Source organism: Rhinolophus ferrumequinum, chromosome 9 (assembly GCF_004115265.2).
Source record: "Rhinolophus ferrumequinum isolate MPI-CBG mRhiFer1 chromosome 9, mRhiFer1_v1.p, whole genome shotgun sequence".
NCBI classification, from domain to species: domain Eukaryota; kingdom Metazoa; phylum Chordata; class Mammalia; order Chiroptera; family Rhinolophidae; genus Rhinolophus; species Rhinolophus ferrumequinum.
In genome coordinates this window covers 37,175,920-37,197,352 of record NC_046292.1, presented here as the reverse complement: position 1 = coordinate 37,197,352, position 21,433 = coordinate 37,175,920, and the positions used below count along the sequence as shown (strand labels likewise).

General features: G+C 36.6%; 2 protein-coding genes across 3 annotated transcripts; one reads left to right on the top strand and one right to left on the bottom strand.

Moving 5' to 3' along the window:
- Positions 1 to 2,144: 2,144 nt before the first annotated feature.
- On the bottom strand, positions 2,145 to 20,740 carry BTF3L4 (basic transcription factor 3 like 4). 2 transcript variants are annotated; one of them, XM_033115518.1, is made up of 6 exons: positions 20,616 to 20,700; positions 17,367 to 17,433; positions 13,794 to 13,907; positions 5,334 to 5,535; positions 4,457 to 4,516; positions 3,658 to 3,928 (listed from the first exon to the last, which is right to left on the bottom strand). In XM_033115518.1, exons 2-6 carry the CDS (start codon positions 17,418 to 17,420, stop codon positions 3,882 to 3,884), a joined length of 477 nt encoding a protein of 158 aa, XP_032971409.1. In that variant the 5' UTR covers positions 17,421 to 17,433; positions 20,616 to 20,700; the 3' UTR covers positions 3,658 to 3,881. The 2 variants fall into 2 exon arrangements, with proteins under 2 accessions (XP_032971410.1, XP_032971409.1); XM_033115519.1 differs by lacking the exon at positions 17,367 to 17,433 and having other exon boundaries at positions 2,145 to 3,928; positions 20,616 to 20,740.
- LOC117027599 (uncharacterized) lies at positions 20,258 to 21,016 on the top strand. The gene is given in 2 exon segments (XM_033115517.1): positions 20,258 to 20,305; positions 20,307 to 21,016. Coding segments are annotated over 2 exon segments (702 nt in total). The 3' UTR covers positions 20,961 to 21,016.
- The last annotated feature ends 417 nt before the right edge of the window (positions 21,017 to 21,433 follow it).

Below are 21,433 nucleotides of genomic sequence, written 5' to 3'. Positions count from 1 at the left end.
CATCAAGGTGCTCATTCTCTAGATGGGAAAAGTATTAAAAAATCAAATGACCCTAATATTGTACTATTGTAAAAATATGTGCAAAGGAATAGATGCTTAAAACAAAATAGTATGTGTGTTTGTTTTTGTGACAGCTCTTTTTTCACTGGTATTGCATCTCAAATAGCTTTTGGAACAATTTTGTCAGAAGTAATCTTGTATATTTTGTGGGCCTTAGCAAGACAACTAGACGCATCTCCCTGGCCCCACCAAGCCTCGAGACTGTGAGAGGAGGGACACGTTGGGATCTAGGCTCAGAGGGACACCATCCACTGGCCAGCGCAGGTTAACCGAGCTACTTTGGGTCTTTGTTGCAGGGATCATGTACTACAAGTTATATGCATCCTCGGCAGCCTGCCTCATCACCTTGGCTGGGTATGACATGTTCAGATATGAAATTTAGATAGTTTGGCTCCTGTGTAAAGGATTGGAGAGAGTAAATCATAAGCAAGACCAATGAGGAGGCTACGATAATCCAGGCAAACTCTACATGGCAGAGTAGTGCAGGTAGAACTGGAGTGTTGCAGTGTGGAATGGAGCCTTGCTGAGCATTGAACCACGAGCTCCTTTTTGCCATGGCTTGGGAGATAACACACTTTACTCATCTTTCACCTTCATCTTAATCATTTAGGGGGCTTCTAAGGAAGCCTGTTTGACTCAGGCACCACTTTACAGAGAAGAAAACAGACTCAGAGAGCAATGCCATCATTGCACTATTACAGGGGCACAATTCACATTCTATTCTATGAAAATGGCACCCCCTGGAACACTAGGATGAATGGTGGCCCCTGGATTTGTGCACTGGAGCAGCCCTGCTGGAAAGGTTACAGCATGGTAGGCAATGGAACAGATCTCTATGTAAAAACCAGTGCATTTCCTACTATACCATGCGGTCTTACGACATTTTACTTATGGATACATAGCATATTTCGGGGTAAACACTGAATTAAAACAAAGAAACAAATCAAACATATCCCAATACAGGTTTTCACAAGAACCTTGTAGGCTTATTAAAATTAATTTAATGGAATCCCATAAACACTACTTAACAAATCAAGGTGCTTGATGTATTCTTAAACCATTACTTAATAGGAAAAATAAGGATAAAAAGAAAATAAGGTCCCAACTATTTACTTTGGGCTTCGCCAAAACAGATAAATAAGAAGCTTTACAAAAACTGAAAGTACTAACCACAAAAATTAAGACCAATTCAGTTTAAAGAATCAATTTTTTGCAGACATTTCTTGAATTATCCCCAAAATTTAAGGTGAATTTCTCCAGAAAATGCTTCTATAGTTATTTTGGCAATAAATACCTAACCTTAGTAAAAAGTACTTCTTTAGTAACTACTTCATATATTTTTTTAAAAACTATGTAATTCTTATTTATGCCAAGAACACTACAATTTACCAAAGTTTCATCCATACTCTTACTTATGACTACTCACTCTGAAGGCAGGAACATTTCTTTGGGTTCAGTCAGGATCTCAGTATGCTCTGCCCATGAAAGTGGAAGGTACGAAAATAGTTTTTTAAAGAAGAAGAAACCATAGGAGAAGCCAGCCATTAAGAGTTGTCAACAGGATAAAAGGAAATACTGACCAGAGCTCCTCTGGGTAAGTAGTTAAAATGTGATCAAACGCAGCATATACCACAAAAAAGCTTTATGGTTATTGAGAAAAACCAATGTCTCTGAAAAGATAGTAAAATCACCTCCTTGAGAATTTTCAGAAATGAGATTCACAGAACTACAGGAGCAGGAGAAACAATAAGATTTAGAAACATCTCATTTGACTAATGATGAATTTCAGAGTAAATTAGGTGACCTCTCCTGGATTACAATAGCTATTGCCAGAGTCTGGACCAGCACTCAAGTCTCACGCCTCCCAGGTACTATGTGCTCTTTTTCTCATTTGCTATACTACCTATCTCTTATATGTCCCTAACCACTTGATGCCCCCCAACCCTCTCTGGCCCACAGTATGCAGTGTGCCCCTTGGGGACAATCAGAAGAACATAATTCTGGACTATATAGACCATTTAAAGCGACTGACCTAACAATGGATGAAACATTATTTCAAATAATGACTGGGCTAAAATTCATTTGGGGGTGGGGAATAGAGGGAAAAATACAAAAGAAGGAAATTCTGTAGACAACAATAAGAGAAACACAAGAGGAAATATCCTCTTTTGTTATTTTATTACTGTTATTTTATTTTGTAGTTAAGTCCATATATTATATAAAACATAACAGGATGATGAACAAATTTATAAAATAAATTGAGGTGTTTGGATGAAAAAAACACAGGAGCTTTGCCTTTGTGTCTATAGATCCCTTGATATGTTGTTGGTCTTGCACTTTAGATAGCAAATAAAGATATCTAGCTTGAAAAAAAGTTGATATGCTGCAAGGTTAAGCCATAGTTAGTTTATGATGGGCCAGGAAATGATAGATTTTCTAAATCTTATCCTTAAATATTGGCTATAAGAAATGCTGATATAGCAAAATGCAAGCTTTTATCATCAGACAGCAAGAGGGAAACTTGAATGAACGAATGCAACTTACCTCCAAGTCCTCTGAAAGGAGGTAAAAAATAAATACTGTGTTTTACCAGTGTTCCGCCCCAAGCATTATTCTAAGCATGCAGGAGGATGCTGTGAGCAGCTATACTAGCAAGATCCAATCTAGAGGTAGGTTCAAGGCCAAGAATAGGAAATGTTTGAAGAAATCCTCCTGGGGGCCGTAACATTTCATAGAATGCCCATTTGTGCTGGGGATGAGTCTATGGCCTATTTTTTTCTGCTTCAAAAAGGACATTCCCAATTTCAACCTTGCTGAAAGAGAGGCATTTTTGCACCTGCTATTAAGAACAGCTAGGATACAGGATAAGTCTGGCGTAAAATTATTTAGCAAGCACATGCTAGCTATTCCAGTTTGAAATCTACCAAACTGTAAAATCAAGGGGGAAATAAAAAGTTGAAGATGAAGCTGTTATTCCTCAAGATGAGGGAACAAAGTCTTACAAAAAGGATTAGGCACTCACTTAACTCTATATGGAGAACACCCTTCTGAGTCTAGGGGGAAGGGGAGGAAGAGCATTAGAGCATTACCGAAAGCTGACCAAGCCAACTAGAAATCAATAGGAGAGGAAAAACGGCATTTAGGAAGGAAGCTAGTAGAAGAAATTCTTCTGGGTCTGACTAGGTAAGTGAAACTAAGGCAACTGCACCAAAGATATGCTGCCCATTTACACCAGCATGAAGCTGGTGAAAATATCTCAAGACGTTTTAAACCCAGAGACATGTATGAAAAATACATTAACCAAGCGAATTAAAATAAAATGTCCAAGGATAAAATCTCCTCAGATTTGAAATCCAAAATACTCACTTTTCATTAATTCTGTGCATTCTTAGAAAAAAATAAAAAGTAACAAATGTAAAGATTTGTTTTATTTCTATTGGGGGAAGGAAGAGGATAAATAGAACTGTTTTCCAATTTGCTCTCCACTGTATACACACATACCCACACGCATACATACACATACATACACCAAAAATACCCCAAACAAAAAAAATGAAAGAAAAAGCCAAGAATCAAAAATCAAAACACCCTCAAACTGCATCAATACTTCGTATTTTGACCAAAAGAACAGATCCTGGGAGGAAGTGCAAAATGCAAAATCAAATGACCAAAAAATGCTGAACAAACAGCATTATTAATATACAAAATATTTATATTACTGAACTAGTAACAGTTGATGTTCTCCGTGTCTGTAAAACTTTGGAACCACAAGCTGATCTGTTAAATCTAGTCCATGCCAGCTTCCAAAAACCAGAGAGATTTTAGTTAGCTTCATTTTTTGATGCCTCATCAAAATTTTCTACGAGATCTGAAAAAAAAGTACATGAGTTAAGGATATAAATGAGGTAAATTCCTGTATTTTATTCTAACCCCAATAAAAACAAAATTATTGCTACTAGAATTAGCCTCAAAATATACAGGACAAGGGGCAGAAATGAATTGGTGGCATTTCACTAATAATGCTTCATTTATCTGCTTAAAACAGTAATACTAAGGAAATGTTAATCTTTTTTTGGTCAATGCAAACTACTAAGTGAACAGCATTTTCATATGTCAATCAAAATTCCCACAGAAATGTAATAACGATAACTATACAAATTTATAATCACAGTGATTCCAAAATAATAAATGCAGGCAGCAGAGCTTTGTGTGACAGTTTTTGATTCTAAGTTCTAAATGAGAGGGCTTTTATTCTTTTTCATTAGATCATAGCCTCATCATTGTGAATCAATTTAAATTCACGAGCTCATCAACCCAAAACTGTAAGTCATTATGCAATGAATTAATGAGATAAGCAGAATGCTAAAAACCTGAAAACTAAAGAAATGTCACTTACCTGGAACATCATCATCCTCCTCGTCAATATCTTCTGGTTTTGGTGCTTTGCTATCCAACACTACAAAAAGATTGTTTTAAAATTAGTCACTGAGAACAAAGACATCTACAGACACTTATACTGTTTATCCTTTTCTCCTGTCTAAATCTGATATAATCGTTCAGAAAAGGCAAAACATTGTCTAATCTAATGCCATAAAAATCACTTAAATTTTAACTTCATTGGACATATACTAAATACAGCTGGCAATTTCAATGGGCAGTGATGGTAAAATTTAAATGGAGTAATACAGATTAGTCTGAATAAAGACAGTATAGTTAATTTATTCTCCAAACTCCATATTCTCCAAATTAAAAAATCAATATTCAAGATTTTTTCCATCTCTTTTCGTGTAAGAGAGTATCTATGTAGTATAAGCACTGAAATAATAGGCTCTTTGATTTTTAGGGGTCACAAGACACATTTGAAACCAGAACTATCTTGGAAATTCAGAACGTATGGTTGCTGCATCTATAGTACAGTTAACAATGTTAAAACAAAAATACAGTTCTGTGATAACACTATGTTCTTGTCATTAGTCAGAAGTGAGTATCAAATTGATTGTTTATAAAATGTGGCCTGCAGATCCTGGCACTTTCCTTTTAGGTAATTACTCTCAACATTCTATATTACTATCAAAATGTACCCAAATATTCTTATGCCACATTGCATAATTATTAAAGAAACAAACTGAAAAATTTATGAAGCACATAAGTAACATTATAAAAGCAAAATATATATATACAGGCAAATCCTTCCAATATAAAATAGGACACCTTTTAAATCATTAGTTTCTTTAAAGTGGGGCGGAAAAGAGGTACTAAATTGCAACACCTACCTTGCCGAGGGAACTGTTCGGCTAACTTCCTAAGACTTGTTAAGCTGTCAGCACCAAGTTGACTTAATATTCCAGGTAGCATCTCTGTGATTGGTTTGGCTTCTGCATGACCAGTAATTGCAAAGGTGTTAGCAGAAAGGGAAGCTTGGACTTTGGGATTGTTGAAATGAATAACTGTCCCATCATCTTTAATCATGTTTACCTGTATGATCACAAAAGAAAAATATACTTCACATATTAGGTACAACTAAAAGTATCTTTTTAAAAAACAGTTTAGCCAATTATGTATTTGTGCTTGGTAGTTTTGTAATCCCAAGGTAGTAATTATCTAAGCAGTGCATATGGGTGGATAAAGACCCTCGCAACAAAGTAAAATGGTGTAAATAGCACAAATTACTAGGATGGTCAAAGAATCTAGATTTTAAATTCGAATACTTCTATGAAAAAGAAGTTCATGCCCACATTTAAAAATAATATAACAATCAGCTAACAACTGGCTTCTTAATGAAATATCTATTTATCTTATTCAATTTATACACTAAACTAAATTGGTACAGATACCATTTGGTGGGACAGCCTCTCACTTAGGGAACAGGTTATAACGAGGTAATATAGTATGGCAAAAATAACCACTGAAAATCCGTAAAGAACACTCAGAAATTTAATCAATCAGGTGTTTCACTCCTTTGTACATTTAGTAAATTTATAAAAATTTCTTGTTTTCATCATGTCATTCCTTGAAGAGGATTTTGTCAGTTCTTCTAATTCTAAAGTATTGTTTCTCAACCTTTAGTAAACCTTGTAAATGTCTCTCCCACCCACTTGCCTGGCCACTTGAGCATGCTTTATTAATTACTGGGAAACCTTTAAAACCATCCTCATAGTCTTTCTATAGCTTTCACCAATATGAATTGACTGTTTCAGATTTGATTTAATCTATTGTCTGAGACTTACTGAAAAGGAAGGTTGAACACGAGCTATTTAAAAGTTATTTTTCTCTCTCACTTTCTGTGTTTTAGTAGAGTTGAATTTGCCTAAGTTAAATGTGTAAATAATGTGATTCCACTATATAGTTGACTCCACTGGGTGAGTTACCTTGGTGGTAACATGCTTATTGTATAAAAAGGTTAGGAGATTTAACACTTGGCTACTTTAGAAGCATTTCATGATCCATCCAAAAACTGCCCTTGTCACAATCAAGCAGAGATGCTGAGTGTTCTCCATAGTCAGTGGAAGTGGGCTTTTCTTCCTCAGAGGTGATCACCACCACTGACAGACAGCACCAGAAAGGAAGGGGAAGAAAGGGGCTTCTAAATTTCAGGCAAGACCTGGAACACAGAGAAAATAAAGGCAAATCCCCTAGAAAACTATAACTAAACCCCACAAATCATTTCCCTTTTTTGTTTTTTTATGACAAAGATCACTTTCAATTCTGTACCCTTCCCTCTCTCAGTACTGTACTTAAAGTTCTATTATGTGTATTATACACAGTAAGCATTCAATGCAGCTGTTCTGAACAAATATCGTGAGTTAAAAATACTTTATATTAACTTTAAAAAATAAATTATATAGTTCTGAAGATAATTATAGCTTAGTTAGAAAGGTTTAATGTTAAAGTGGCTAAAAATCTGGGAGAGAAATGGCTTGAGAAGGAGGTGGCATAGTGGAGATGAAATGGGACGTTGCTCTGGATCTATCCTAGAATCACATATTTTTAGTGAAAAGAATAAACATATGGTAGGACTATAGTTTCTAAATCAAGACCAAACCATGTAATTTATTAATAAAGGATTTTTATAATACTTCCAGGTGTGAAAAGGAGTCTCAAATATTGCAATTTGAGTTTTTCAAATTTACACCCTAAAATCACAAGAGATTTGAAATCAATTTTGTTCCAAAAAAGGCCACACATTTGTGTGGGTTTTCCTTTTTTCAGGCCATATATTTGTTGAACTTAAAGGTCTTCTAGTCCAAATCTGTTGTTAAAGAAATAAATACTAAAGACGAGCTCTTGGTTAAGCAACATACCAAAATACAAGTATATGCAAACTCAGAACTTGAACTTGGGTTTCTTAACATTATGTTTGGTATCCTTCCTACAATGTCATTAGCATTCTTAAAACATTTATTTGCCTATAAAAATTCAATTCTGTGGCCCCATGAAAGCTTACTAAAGAATTATTTATTTCAGAATATAGGCTAAATTGAGAATGCAAAAGGAAAACAGCACAGACATATGGATAATATCTGGCTACAGAATAAGTAAGAGGCTAACATGGGGCCAAAAAGAATAAACAAATTTTATGAATTTTCCTTCTGTTCAAGCTTCTTTTCCAACATCCTGTTGTAGGTCTTTGTAGTTTGAAATATGTTGTTTGAGTTTAGTGTGAAAAGCAAGATGAATGCCATCTCAGACTGTGAAACAGAAATAAATTTATTAATGGTTGTTTTAAATGGGGTTTTATAAAAGATGAAGCTTCATGAATAAAAAGGTCCAGAAAGGGGTGGAGAGTTTAATTTTAGAATAGAGAGAATGAAATATTAGAAGTTAAAAAGGCCAGAATATTTTATTTCTAACATTCCTTCCTCTCTACTGAGCAATGACGGTTATATAAGGCTTCTAGACACAAGCTATTAGAAACTATCAAAGGATGAATTGTTGGGCTGGTCAGTTAAGACACTTCCCTTTTAGAGGTAAAAGCAGGAATAAGGAATTTGTTAAATTCACAAAGTAAACTGTATGCATTTCATATGGAGAATTCACTTTTTCCAGTGATTTACTGATGTTTGGTTTAAATAAGACATATAATCTATACACAGTATAAGAACAAGGAGCAGACAAGTAAACAAAGACTATTAAACTAGCTACTATATCAGCACTCAGGCCCCTTTTTCAATCAATCAAATAGCTCCTTTATGTCAAAATGTTTTTCCCACTTAACAGGTACTTGAAAGTAAAGTATGCTACTTGAGCAGAGGAGGAAGCATTTTTGAGACCCCAATCCAAAATACCAGATGCCCTTGCTCTTATTTTTCCCTCTAAAAATACTGACATGTCTTATAATTACCAGAAAGTATTCTGTCCTCTCATGCCTAGTGCATTTACATATGCAGTTTGCACTATTTAGAACATTTTTCGGCTTCTCCACCTTGCAAAGTCCCATTTATCCAAGTCCTGAGTCAGATGCTTCTTTGTGAAAATTCAAGGTGGTTTATGCAACTTCTGCACTTCATGGGTATTACAATTAAATTAAATTAAATTAAATTGTTGGAGTATAATTGTTTTCAAGTCTTTGACCTTACTGGAAGGTGAACTTGAGATCAGAGACCATGCCTTACGAGACACAGTACGCCCCCAAGTGTCCAGCCCACAACAGTCACTTAAATTTGCTGAATGAATGGACACCTCCTATACAATTTATTCTAAAATAATGGATGCTGTCAGACCTCAGCATCCAAATGCAAGGTTTAGAAATAGCATCAGTAATGCCGCCAATGAAGATGCCCAGAGCCTCCTGGGCTGTATCTTTGGCCTGACTTTTCCTATTGTTCTGACCTTTCAGAATCAGCCTGACTGTCCTACAGAATTTAGGGCCATTAAATCATTTCTGGCAACTGCTGGGTGGCACTATTATGCTGCTATCAACACTTTAAAAATCCCTGCCTTCACTGGCTTCTGAGTAGGGCACACAAAAATCACAGCAGCCTTCTATCTCATAAATCTGATGCTTGTTTTATTCTTACACAGCAGTAAGTTTTTAAGGCTACAGGAAGCTCACAAAGTTATATTTGACTCCATAGCTCTTACTGATAACTGCCCTCTCAGTTCAGAGAAGAGGTTTCAATTTTTCTGCTGTGATTTTCTTGTATGTAAGTCTCCCCACTAGCCCGGGTAGCTGCAGTTCTGAGAATTGACAGTTGTCTTAAAATCAAATTTTATTGCCACTCCTTCCTATATGCAGTGGCACTCAAATATTTAACAAAAAAAATTCATTTTTATTGCCTTCCTCCTATATATTAATGGGGTGAAATAACATTTAAAATATAAGGCATGTAAGTATCTGGGATGTTGTGAGTCATATTTTGAGGATTATGGGTTTTGTACACACTCCCATGAGTACCTTTCTCATTCAATCCTTCTAAAAAGCTCAGTACTGCTTATTTCTAAAGGCTAATATGAAGTATAACCTATTATTGTTGATGTAAGCTAAAGCTAACAGCTGTCATAACACTATATGATATGCTGGGATCATTTTCTCTTACGCTCTGGTGGCAAGAGTCTAATGAAATGAATTCTCCACAGCTATGCTGTAAATAGTGTAAAATGGTATACCCTTTTTGAAAAGCAATTTGGCAATATGAAGAGTTCTAAAAATGTTCATGCTCTTTCAGCCAGTAATTGTATTTCCAAAAATCTATCTGAAGGAAATCAGAGATGAAGGTTAACTATTTATATACATTAAAGTCCAACATGTATTCTTTTATTAGCAAAGCATTACAATGTATAATAAAGAAATGTTAAGTTATGGTGTATCCAGATATTGGACTATATGTAGACATCTAGACTGATGATTAAGAAGAGTATTTTAATGATATGAAACAATTTTTATAATATAATACTATCTAGAAAAAAAAAGATTCCAAGTTGTACATCTAACAGTCTCAGAAATGTATGTATAAAAATATATGCATACAGGGTGGCTGGTTAGCTCAGTTGGTTAGAGCGTGGTGCTGGTAGCACCAAGGTTGTCGGTTCGATCCCCAAAAGGGCCACTGTGAGCCGTACCCTCCTTAAAAAAATAATAAAATAAAAAATATATGCATATAAAAATGGGAAATACAAGACTAATAGTAGTTATTTCTGTTTAATGGGATTATGATTGAATGTTAATATTCTTCTTCATATTTTCTACATACCCCTAATTTTCTACACTGACAATATACATTTATATTGGGTGGGGAAGCTATTTTAAAAACAAAAGATGTTCATCAACAGATGAATAGATTAAATGTGGTACTATCCATACAATGGAATATTATTCGCCTATAAAAGGAGTGAAGTTCTGACACATGCTACAACATGGATGAACTTTGAAAACAGTATGTATGCTAAGTAAAGGAAGCAGATACAGAAGGGCAATACTGTATTCCACTTGTATGAAATATCTACAGTGGGCAAATCCACAGAGACAGAAAGTAGGTCAGACGTTATCAGGGACTGAGGGAGAGGGAAACAGGAGTTATTGCTTAATGGGTAAGGAGTTTCTGTTTGGAATAATGAAAAATTTTGTAAATAGGTAATGGTGTTGGTTGTATAACATTGTGATTGTAATTAATGCCACTGAATTGTACACTTAAAAATGGATAAAACTGAAAATTTTATGTTTTATTTATTTTACCACAATAAAATATAGTAAAAAAAAAAAAAAAGCAGGAAATAAAGACAAAGTAAAGCTGTTTTGGAATAATAAAGTGAATGGGCTATGGTGCTTCCCTTTTACTCTCCTGCACTCAGAGGTGTTGAAACATTGGCACTTGAGGCTCTACTTGGAGGAAGAAGGAACTGTGGTAAGGGTCAGCCAGTAACTTTAGGTCCTCCTTCAGTACAAGTGGTTCAGGCAAAAATAAGAACCAGGAAGAGGAAAATATAAACAGTAAAACTTATGTGTACAATTACAAAATTTACATTTCCGGCCCTAAGCTTTCTCCTGGACTCCAGCGTCCTATGGCTAACTTGTTGTAGAATAATTCCTCCTAATAGGCCCAAGACAGATATCTCATCATGCAAGTGAGCATGCTATAAACAATAAACAAACATGGTTCCTGCTGTCAAGACTCATTATCATCTACTAAAAACAGACTACCTGCCCCCACAATATGAGCTAATAATAAATGTATTATAGAAGAGCAATTTAAGCTAAGGGCAATGGAAGGAAGTACAGAGAAAGGATTGATTACTTATGACTGGAAAGATAGACAAAATTTCATACAGGCAGAATTATACCCTAGTAAAGATAGAAGCTGTCCTCTGAATGGAATAGTAAAACTCCATGAAACAACGAGGCCATCTGAACCAGAGATGCAGATTTTTGATAACATTTTTAATCAAATAAATCTTATAAAATCATGAAAAATGATTATGGAACAGCTCCTATTATTGATAGAGTCATGTTATCAGGGCAAGAAAGGTGACAGCTATCACTATATCCAACTCGATTACCAAATAAGAAGCACATCCAAATATCTTCAAATGTCACAGAACGTAAGACATTTCCAGAAATTTAGTTCTGGGTTATATTCTTGGAGTTCACCTAGGAATTCCTTCCTAAAACTTGATTTTATATGAAACAGTCTCTGACTCCCCTGTCCCTTACTTTTTTTCAGCTTTGGATTTATCTGTCTTTGGTAACATGTAAAAGAAATCTATATATGATTATAATTATTACAGCAAATCAACAAACTAAAGAATAAATGAAAGACCAGAGAAGCCTGTCTTAATCCAAACACTCCTTCAGGTTTTTCAAGTTTCTGAAGAGGACATAAATTACGTTTTGGGGGCAGGGAATCACCAATACTGACAGCCTAGAAAGTAAGATTAGAACTTTACTTGGCGAAGTACATTCAATGTGATTTGAAACCCACCACTGATCTTCCTGCTCCTCACCCACCAAACTGAAGGCTTTCTACTTTTTTGATGTTTCGTAGGTCGTAAGTACAGAAAACATAGTATTATTACTTTTGGCAATAGTGTCTTCTCTTTTCAAAAGTTTTTACCTGCTCTTCTTAAACTGCCCAAAAACAAAAAGATAGTATATTCTTCAGAGTTCAGCACTGTGAAACAAGTTTAAAACATCCCAAATTAAACATAACAAAATTGTAATTAATGTTTTGTCTATTCTAACATACATATTTTTTCATATCTTAGTGTTTCTGTATACTGTACATGTTTTCACATATACATTTAATGTAATAGCTTCCTTCCCCTCCTAACAGCTGTTTTTAAACCAAATGTGTGTCATTTTCTTTAGAAAAAATTGAAAAAAATTGTTTTAAATATAGTAACAGAAAACATAATGTTTCACGCAAGCCAGATTATATATAGCATACCAGATATTCCTCAACAAAATTATTTCAGATCTGCAAAGCATTATAAAAGTATAAATATCTTGGTTCTAAAATTCAACTTTAGAAAGGGAAAGAAGGAAAAAGTAAAAATTCTCCCCATCTTAAGTTCAAATATTAGAAATTTGACAGCTGCTACCTTACATTGTTAATTATCTTCATGCATATTTTCTCTATACAACTAGTTTGTGAGGGCTGGAAGATAGCATTTACACGGGTGCACAATGAGAGTGTGTACATGCCTATTATGTACCATCAACTTTCTGTGTGATGTTCTGGAGCAATGACTCCTCAAAAGGCAACACCTTAGAACTGTATTGGCAACACCAACAAAAAGGAATTCACAATTCAGTTTAATAAATGCTATAACAAAAGTCGATGCAGGGCATTATAAGGCACATAGGGAAAGCACCTAACCCTTCTTTGTACAAATGTGTATGTGTGCTACCAGGAAGGCTTCTGAGAGGAAATAACACCTGTATTAACATCTGAAAAAGGAAAAAAAAGCAATGTCCTTGGAAACACTGACGGGGATTTCTTTTATCTATAATGGTGTAAATAATGAATTCTGTATGATAGTTGCTCACTAATACAGGATATAAGGCATGTACTTTCCCTCTCTTTGGTGAGGTGGTACCACAGATAGTAATGATATAATTAAATCTAACTTATAGCAGTGAAAATTTAAACATTGGTAATTATCAGAAATGGAATCATTAGGTAGAAGTGGATCTAGATAGCTAACAGATCACAAATAGTTGATGTGATAATTTTTCTTGAGTGTCTTTTGAAGTAACATCAATCTTTGCCTTCATATTTGAGGAAAGTAGTATCATCAAAATATAATAAAATGATTTTAAAAATTTAACAAAAATTTTTGAAAGAGGACTAGCAAGAAATCTAATCCACGGAAAGCTATTGCTAGAGCTTCTTGGCTGAGGCAGTAATTAGAGAGACTTTGTAGATTAGAATGGTGCTCTTATGGGAAAAAAGTCCACTTTATTTAATGAAATCATAGGGTTTCTTTATTCTGTATTATTAGAAAAACTATCTTACATTTAAATTCAAGATGAGTTCCATAATTTTGTCATACATGCAAAAACTTTGAGTCTGACAAGTATGATGAATTCCTTAGCTGTCTACTAAAATTATTTTTTTTGGACAATCATCCAATTTTATACAATAAGCAAATTTAACAGCTGCAATCAATCAAAGACATCTGATTGACAATATCAGAGTCCAAATGTAAGCTGATATTTTACATTTGAAAAGTATGGATAATGATTTGTGAATGTGCTATTCGTCTACATAATTTAACAATTTACAAAGTGATCATACCTCTTCAATACCAGCTATATTATTCACAGCCAGTTTTTTTAGAGAACTCTGAAGTTTTTTGTCATCAGCTGTAGCTGTTCTATGTACCACCTTCTTCTTTCTGCGAGCTGTACCCTGAAAAATAACCAAACAGAAGGGTTAGCATGGCTTGCATCTGGCAACTGCAATCGCATGTCTTCCAATCCACAGTACCCTAACTAAAACCCACATAAGAAATTGCTGACTTAATAGTAATGATTAACAATACTGCTCAGAGTTGTGTCTGTTAGCCTAATCCAGATTTTTGAAGGTCAGTTCTAGCCACGTCTTATTCTTTCCAATATCCAGCTTTTATCATTTCAACACATTATATTTCAAAAATTTTCTAATAAAAAATAATTTATAACTTCAAGACAATTTAGTGTTTTATAACAACTTTCAAACATTATAAGGAATGCTTTTTTTAACAATACCTACTACCCCAACAATAAAGTCTAAAGATATTCTGAAACTGGAGATTATGACATAATTAAGAATCAAATGCCTCTATGTAAGTGTACTAGAGTCCTAGAATCCAGGAATGAAAAAGATCAAGTTCTTACTGCAAGGAGCATACATTATAGTGGGAGAGAAAAGTCAATAAATATATAAATTCGGTCATTCAAATCGGATAAGGGTATTAAGAAAAAAATAATACATTGATCAGAGCACTGGATGGGAGCTAAGCACTACTTTATCAGAATGTTCAGGGAAGGCCCCTATGAAGAGGTGACATATGAAATGAGACCCATGGGAAGATCTAGGGAAGAGTGATCCCAGCAAAATGAAACAAGAGTGAACCTGTTATGTTTAGAGAAAGAATGCAGGCCAGTATGGCTAAAGAAGAGTGAACAATGGGAAAGGAGGAGGAAAATAAAATCAGAAAGATAGGCAAGGGCTAGGTCATGTAGCCTAGAATGCCACAGGCAGGAGTTGGATTTTATTCAGATTGCACTAGGAAGCCATTGGAAGGTTTTAAGCATAGAGACTTGATCTGATTTATGATATTAAAAGATGACTGAGGCTGCTGTGGAAAATCAACTATAATGACATCAATCAGGAAGCTACTATAGCAGTTCTGATGAAAGACGCGTGTTGTGGCAGTGGAGATGGAGAGAGCTCAATATGTCAGAAGAACCAACAGGACTTACAGATGGATTAGATGTAGGAAAAGGGACTCTAGAATGATGCTTAGAATTTTGGCCTGAGCAAATAGGCTGAATATTGTACTATTTACTGAGATATAAAAAACTAATTTCTAAATGGATACTTTGAAACTCTATAAATACATTTTTCCATTGAAAAATTATTTAAAATAATCGATAAAGTTCCTGGGCCAATTTACAAAAGTAAAACCTAAAGCAGAGCTGCAACACCAACAAAAGCAGCTTAAGTCATGAGGGCTAACCCTTTTTGAGACCTGGCAGGAGTAAGGGAAAAGGAATGGAGGTTTCAATCTCTGGGTAGCTCCTGCAGTCGTCAGCCTTACTGAGGGTAGACAGGGGCTTCAGTCTCAGCAACTCTGGTGGGAGTGGAAGAGAGCTTTGTGAGTAGCAGCAGAGGTTGTGATGAAATCCAGTTGCTGCAGGATGGACTAGAAGTGACTATTTACATAGGTGCTCATTTATTTGTGAAGCGTTCTTGACTCAGGATGGTTCAACTGCTTGCTGGATACCTCAACTCAAATGATCCTCAGACACCTTAAATTCAACATGTCTAAAAGCTTATCAGTCCACCAAACTATTTTTCTTATATTTCCTATGTTTTGTAGCTGATAGTACCACCATATATCCAGTCTCTAAAGCCAGAAATATGGGGGACATCCCAGACTCTTCTGTCTTCCTTTCATCCCCCATATTCTATCAGTCATATCAATTCTAATCCCTACATTTTACATATTACAGCAGTAGCCTCTCAATTGTTCTCTATGCAAATTTCTATTTAACTCCATTTTCCACATTGCCAGCAGTTCCCTTTCTAAAATGGCTGTTATTTCCTTCTTAAAATCCTTCAATAGTTGCCCCATAGGATAAAATTCTAAGCTCCTAGTATGGCATTTAAGGCTATGATCCAACCCCAAATTACCTGATAGTTTCATTTCCAACCATTCTTTATCCATTATATACTCTAAACTCTAACTATACCAAACTAAAGCAAGTCATTCCATTAAAGCACCATGTTATCTTAGCATCCTTTGTGCTTTTGCATGTGTGAGAATGACAATCCCTTTTCAACCTACCCACTTACCCTCTCACCTGTTTACCTGGTGATAAATTCTTATTCTTCAAATCTCAGCTCAGTGATGACTTCCTTGTTTCTCCTAGGCAAGAGCACCTTGTACTTTATTTTAGCATTTATTATTCTGTAGTGTAATTCTGAGCATGTCTTTCTTCCAAGCTGTGTCAAGAGCAGGAAACCTTGACTTGTTTATCTACTATGTGCCTGGCACATAGTAGGTGCTCAATAAACTAGTGAAATGAATGAATGTGCTAACTACCTACTTTAATATATATATATAAAAATAGTGATATTCTGCATCAAGCTCTTCCAGGTATATTCTATGGTCCCTAGTTTTTACATTGGTATATTACACTACACTTGATGCTACAATGTAACTACTTTGGTTACATGAATGTGCTAATATGACTCTAAAGTCATATAACAGTATCATTATGAAAGGAGCAAGTACTAGTCACTATTTCCCTTTACCCTCCCCTGTCCTGACACCAGGAGCTGTGGTTATCAACAAAGTAAAGGACACAATGGGGCTGCTACATAGTGTCTGTCCTACCAACCCCTGCCCACGTCTGAGGTAAGCACTGTTCTTGCTTTTCATTTTGCAAAGGAAAAGATTGTACTGGGCAGAGATAAGGGTAGAATATTCTCCTTGAACCTGGGGCCAGAGCTGAAGGGAATCAAAGATTTTTGATGCTCAGAACTAGCTCTTCTTTAGGCTTCAAAGAGTACATGGAATAAGAATGCTCATGTTCATATAGGCAGAAATTTGGGAGGAAAACCTAGCAATGAACAAAACCTACAAACAGCTTGAGCATCTCCAGTTAAACTACTTATAAACTTAACTGTAGCATTAAGTGTATCCTGTCAAGATGAGGTAACCTTAATATCTGGGATGCCCCACACGAAAGACTAACATAATACTGGTTATCATTTAATTATCTACTTTGTGCCAGATACCATGTTAGGTGTTTTATAAATATTGCTCTGGTCTGTAGAAGCATCTTATGTATGATTATTTCTACTTTGTAGATATGAAAATGAAAGCTTTACAAGACTAGGTAACTTGTTCATGTCACATAACAACCAGATGTTCAGAGGATTCAAACAAAGGTGGCTATTTCCACTTCACCATCAGAAAGAGTATTCTAGTTATCTATTTTAGACCTAGACAAGTTATTTTCAAACTGGAATGTGGTTTGATCTTGATTATTGAAAAGATTTTAGATTTTCAATTACCACAAATCCAAAATCATAATCATAATCATAATATCTGGTAATAATGCATTCTCCTATCAGTTTTTCTTATGCCACACTCACCTTGCCCCCTATCCGGACCTGAGCCTGAAGTTTGGCTAACTTTTCTTGATTCATGCTGTTGGTAAATCTAGGGGGGGAAAAATAGATTTGTTATAATCACTGCTTTACCAAAATAAAATAACTGTTTATGCAACAGTACCTTCTAGTTCACTGAGCTTGCAGTATTCGTCACCACCATGATATTAATACATCTATATTCTTAATAAATAGTAATAACTTTTTCTTGCTTCATAAACCAGATATTAAGAGAACCAAAATTAAACAATACCACGACGGAGTGGAATATACAAATAGAAAATAGAATGGGATTCAAAGTTACCTATCTGAAGATCCCTCCTTAAAAGCATGATTTGGTACTTTGGCATTCAGTAAAACCTAACCAATTATAAAATCTCTGTAGGCAAGCCAGTTTTTCCCTCAAAGATTTTAACAGCAGAGAGCTGTTACCAAATGTTATTAGCACAACACTTAAGTAGACTTTTTTCTCCCAAAACACATTCTGTATTCCTTGCAAGCCATAAACAGAAGACAAAAAAAAAAAAAAAAAAAAGCTGGCCAAAGAAGAAATTCAACAATAGGTTGTGTAGCTATCAAGATATGAGGTAGTCGTGTCCTCTATTCAAGGGCAGATGGTGTGTTAGTAAGAGGGAAAGAGAACCAGATTTTCAGATGTTCAGTGCTGCTGCAGCACGTTCCACAAAGTTCATCCAATACCTTTGCACTGATGTAGTATGTCATACTTGTCAAGATATTCTTGCAAACAAAGTACCTCCCTGCACAATTTGACAAAAACACATCTCTGCTATATTAATACTAAATTTTGAGGGAGGAAGCCGGGAGACAACTCTTAAATATAAGCTTTTTAAGGCTAATCTTGATTTTGAAAATTCTGAGAACCTTATAAAGTCATGAATCCTAGTCTGGTCAGTGATATTCATACTAAGGAAAGAAGTTCCTGAGTTTATAATGGGTCATAACATTCCACATTATAAAAACAAATAAAAGCCAATGTTGAAGTCTTGTTTTACTTATTCTGTGGATCAACAGATCTTTACTGAGATGTGGGAGGTGGAATAAAAGACAAGGCTGTTATCAAACCTTTTTTGGCCAATTCTCTAACCTCTTTATAATCATCCAGATGAAAAAGACTGTTTTCATTTGAGAGATGAAAGAGAACCAAAGATTACATAAGTACTACACATTCTGTATTTTGACACTGTACTTAGGCACTAACCTGTATATATCTCTGCTTTAAGGCCAAATAAAGTGCAGTTCTCAAATAACACTTAAAATTTATGATTCCTTAATTTTTGTTCAGCACTGTATCATAATGCTCAAGCAGCTAAAAACACTCTTTTATAGGAGAAAGTGTGATTAAGAGCACAAAAGTCTTAGGTGTGTACCTATTTCAATTTGCCATAGACTTAAAATTTGCTGATGTAGTTCCCAATCTCTGTACTTAATATCCACAGAAAAGGACCAATATTTACTTTTCTTAAAGGAATTGGCCATGAAAGTGTAGTGAACTAACAAAGAGCCTAAGGACTTTTTTTACAAAAAAGGAGCTAAGTGAAAATATTATAGAACTAGACACAGGGTATACTTTTTGGGCTCTTCTGCATTTTGAAGTGACAATCCCCGAGAAGAGACAGAAGACAGAAGTCAAGACAAAGATAAAGACTCCTGACTTGTTTGAAACAAAAGCAACAAAATTAACTCATTATATCAATGCGTAAATGAAAGAACAGATTCTATTCGAGGTCATCAGGACAACAGAGAATTTGTTCCCAAGGAGTATCTCAGAGAAAAAGCATTTTAGCAAGGTTGGCAGCTCAAGAGGGATAGGGGAGGAAAAGGATGCTTCATTGTCTACTAGCAGGTTGTGGTGCGTGGAATTCAAGTAGGAAAGAGGACTGGACTCTGAGAAGAGAGGTCAAACTCAGAATCTGGACTAAATCTTGAAAACACCTGGTTTTATTCCCTATTCCTCAATCAACCTGTACTTTATTGTCTTGTATGTGAGGCCATCTCAAATACCTGCAAGCAGCAGCAGGGTATAAATTATGAACAAATAAAAACAGTTCACCTCCCTTCCAATTTAATATATTTGCACATGACGGCCCAGAAGGAAGTCACTTCCTAGGCCCAAAAGGGAGAAGTAACTTCCTAAGCTCATATGACTTGGGGGACTTGGGGATCCTAGAATCTTTTAGCCCTTTCCTCAAGGACTCCAGAAAATGTGTAAATAATGAGGTTACAATAAGTATCCATTGTGTGCCTAAGTTCCAAGCATTGTGGTAGGCACTTTCACATACATGTTTACGCAGAGATAAAATAATTGCAACTTTTAGTCCCTACTTTTTTATTATGTGGGGTTTCTCTAAGAGAGAAAGAGAGACATAGACTTTAGAATCAGAAGGATCAAGGTTCTACGCCTTAGGGTCTTGGAAAGGTATTTTACTTCTCTAAACTTGTGTTCCTTCTGTATTAGAAAAGGTGTAACATCACACACCTCACAGGGTTGTTTTAAGGGTTAAAGGTTAAGTTATCAAGTACAGGGTATGGCTCACAGTAGATACTTAACTGGTAACTATTGTTACCACTCCGGAGGGGACATCTATGGTATAGTGAAAACAGTTGAAACCACCATTCGCTAGCTGTGTAACACTGTGCTGTCAGTCCGTCATCAATTTCCTGACAGCCTACTAAGCATCCAGCAGTGTGATGGGGCTATAAGGATGGGCAAGGCAATATCTAAGTGGGAGGCCAACTTGTAAACAAACACTGCCGTTACCAGGTGAAGGGCGCTGCATCCTAATTCGGTCCCTGGCACTAGGGGGCCAGGGGCTGCTAACCTCAGTTTCCCTATCTGTAGGGAAGGATCAAATGAGATGACAACAGAGAGGCTGTATACAGCTCAAAGCTCACAGCACTGTTGTTGTGAATAATGAAGAGTATCAGGACAGAGGCAGGGGACCACCCGCCTCCTGGGACTGGATCTACGTGGCAACAGCTCGGGCCCGCTCGCCCCCACAAGGGGCGGTGGTGCTGGGGACCTTCCCTCAGGTGCCGACCCCCAGCTGCGCCGCCGGTAACCCAGAGGCCAGGCTAGCCACCTCCGCCCCCACTTGGCACTCCACGGCGGAAGTGGCAGCCCGAGCGGTTGGCGGGTGTCGGAAGAAGAGGGCGGGGGGACACCGTGCGCAGCGGCCTGTGGCCGTGGAGTGGCGGGACCGCCGGGGGTCTCACCTGAAGCAGGGAGGGTCCTCCAACACCAGCACGCGGCAAGAGCAAGATGGCTGCCTCAGTCAAGACAGAGAAAGACGACGGCGGCGGCGGGAGCGGGGTCCACGTGACATAGCCGGCCCTCACCAGAGCAGCCTATCCCGGGAGAGCATCAGCGAACTACAAAGCCCAGTCTGCTCTGTGCCTCCCAATAGAAAGGCGGCAGGGACAAGTGGCCGCGCGGCATTCTGGAGCTTGCAGTCTCCGGAGCGTTCAATTGTGTCGGTGCCTCCAACATGTAGGGAGCCTAATAAAAGGGCGGTGTGTATTTTTGTTTGGGCGTGTACTCTGTCAGTTGTCTTTCACTAGGCATTAAGTGAGCACTGTCGGAGTCAACTAGTGCGACACAATTAATCTCCACTCAGGAAGAGAGATGGGAAATTTTGACCTGTTATGCATCAGAGAGGGAAATTGAGAAATACTAAACCAACAAAGTTTAATAACAACAAAAAACAAATAGATTCAACGAGAAGAAGCTTTGCGCTTTAAACGCCCTCAGTGACTTAACGTCCTGGATCCCTGAAGAGCCAGGGCAGTTTTGCAATAAGGGATACCAAGTTTGGTTTTCTCGGAGCTTGCATCAGTTAGTTGCATAATCCCTGAGTGGAAGAACTGCAGTTGCAAAGAAAAATAAGGTCCAGTGATTCTTCTCCAGCAGGAAGAGGCATTTTTGCAAAGCACCGAGACCATGCGCTGCATGCAGAACAGGTTTGCCAGGTCGCCGAGACCCGAGCAGGAACCTAAGAATGAAATCCGATGGTCGTCTTTTATATTTTGAGGCG

Bases quoted from the DNA above. Each gene is read 5' to 3' on its own strand.
- BTF3L4 (XM_033115518.1), bottom strand. From the start codon at position 17,420: ATGAATCAAGAAAAGTTAGCCAAACTTCAGGCTCAGGTCCGGATAGGG. The intron at 13,908-17,366 runs GTGAGTGTGGCA...GTTATTTTTCAG, and splicing joins AGGTCCGGATAGGGGGCAAG to GGTACAGCTCGCAGAAAGAA. The intron at 5,536-13,793 runs GTATGATCACTT...GTGATCATACAG, and splicing joins ATATAGCTGGTATTGAAGAG to GTAAACATGATTAAAGATGA.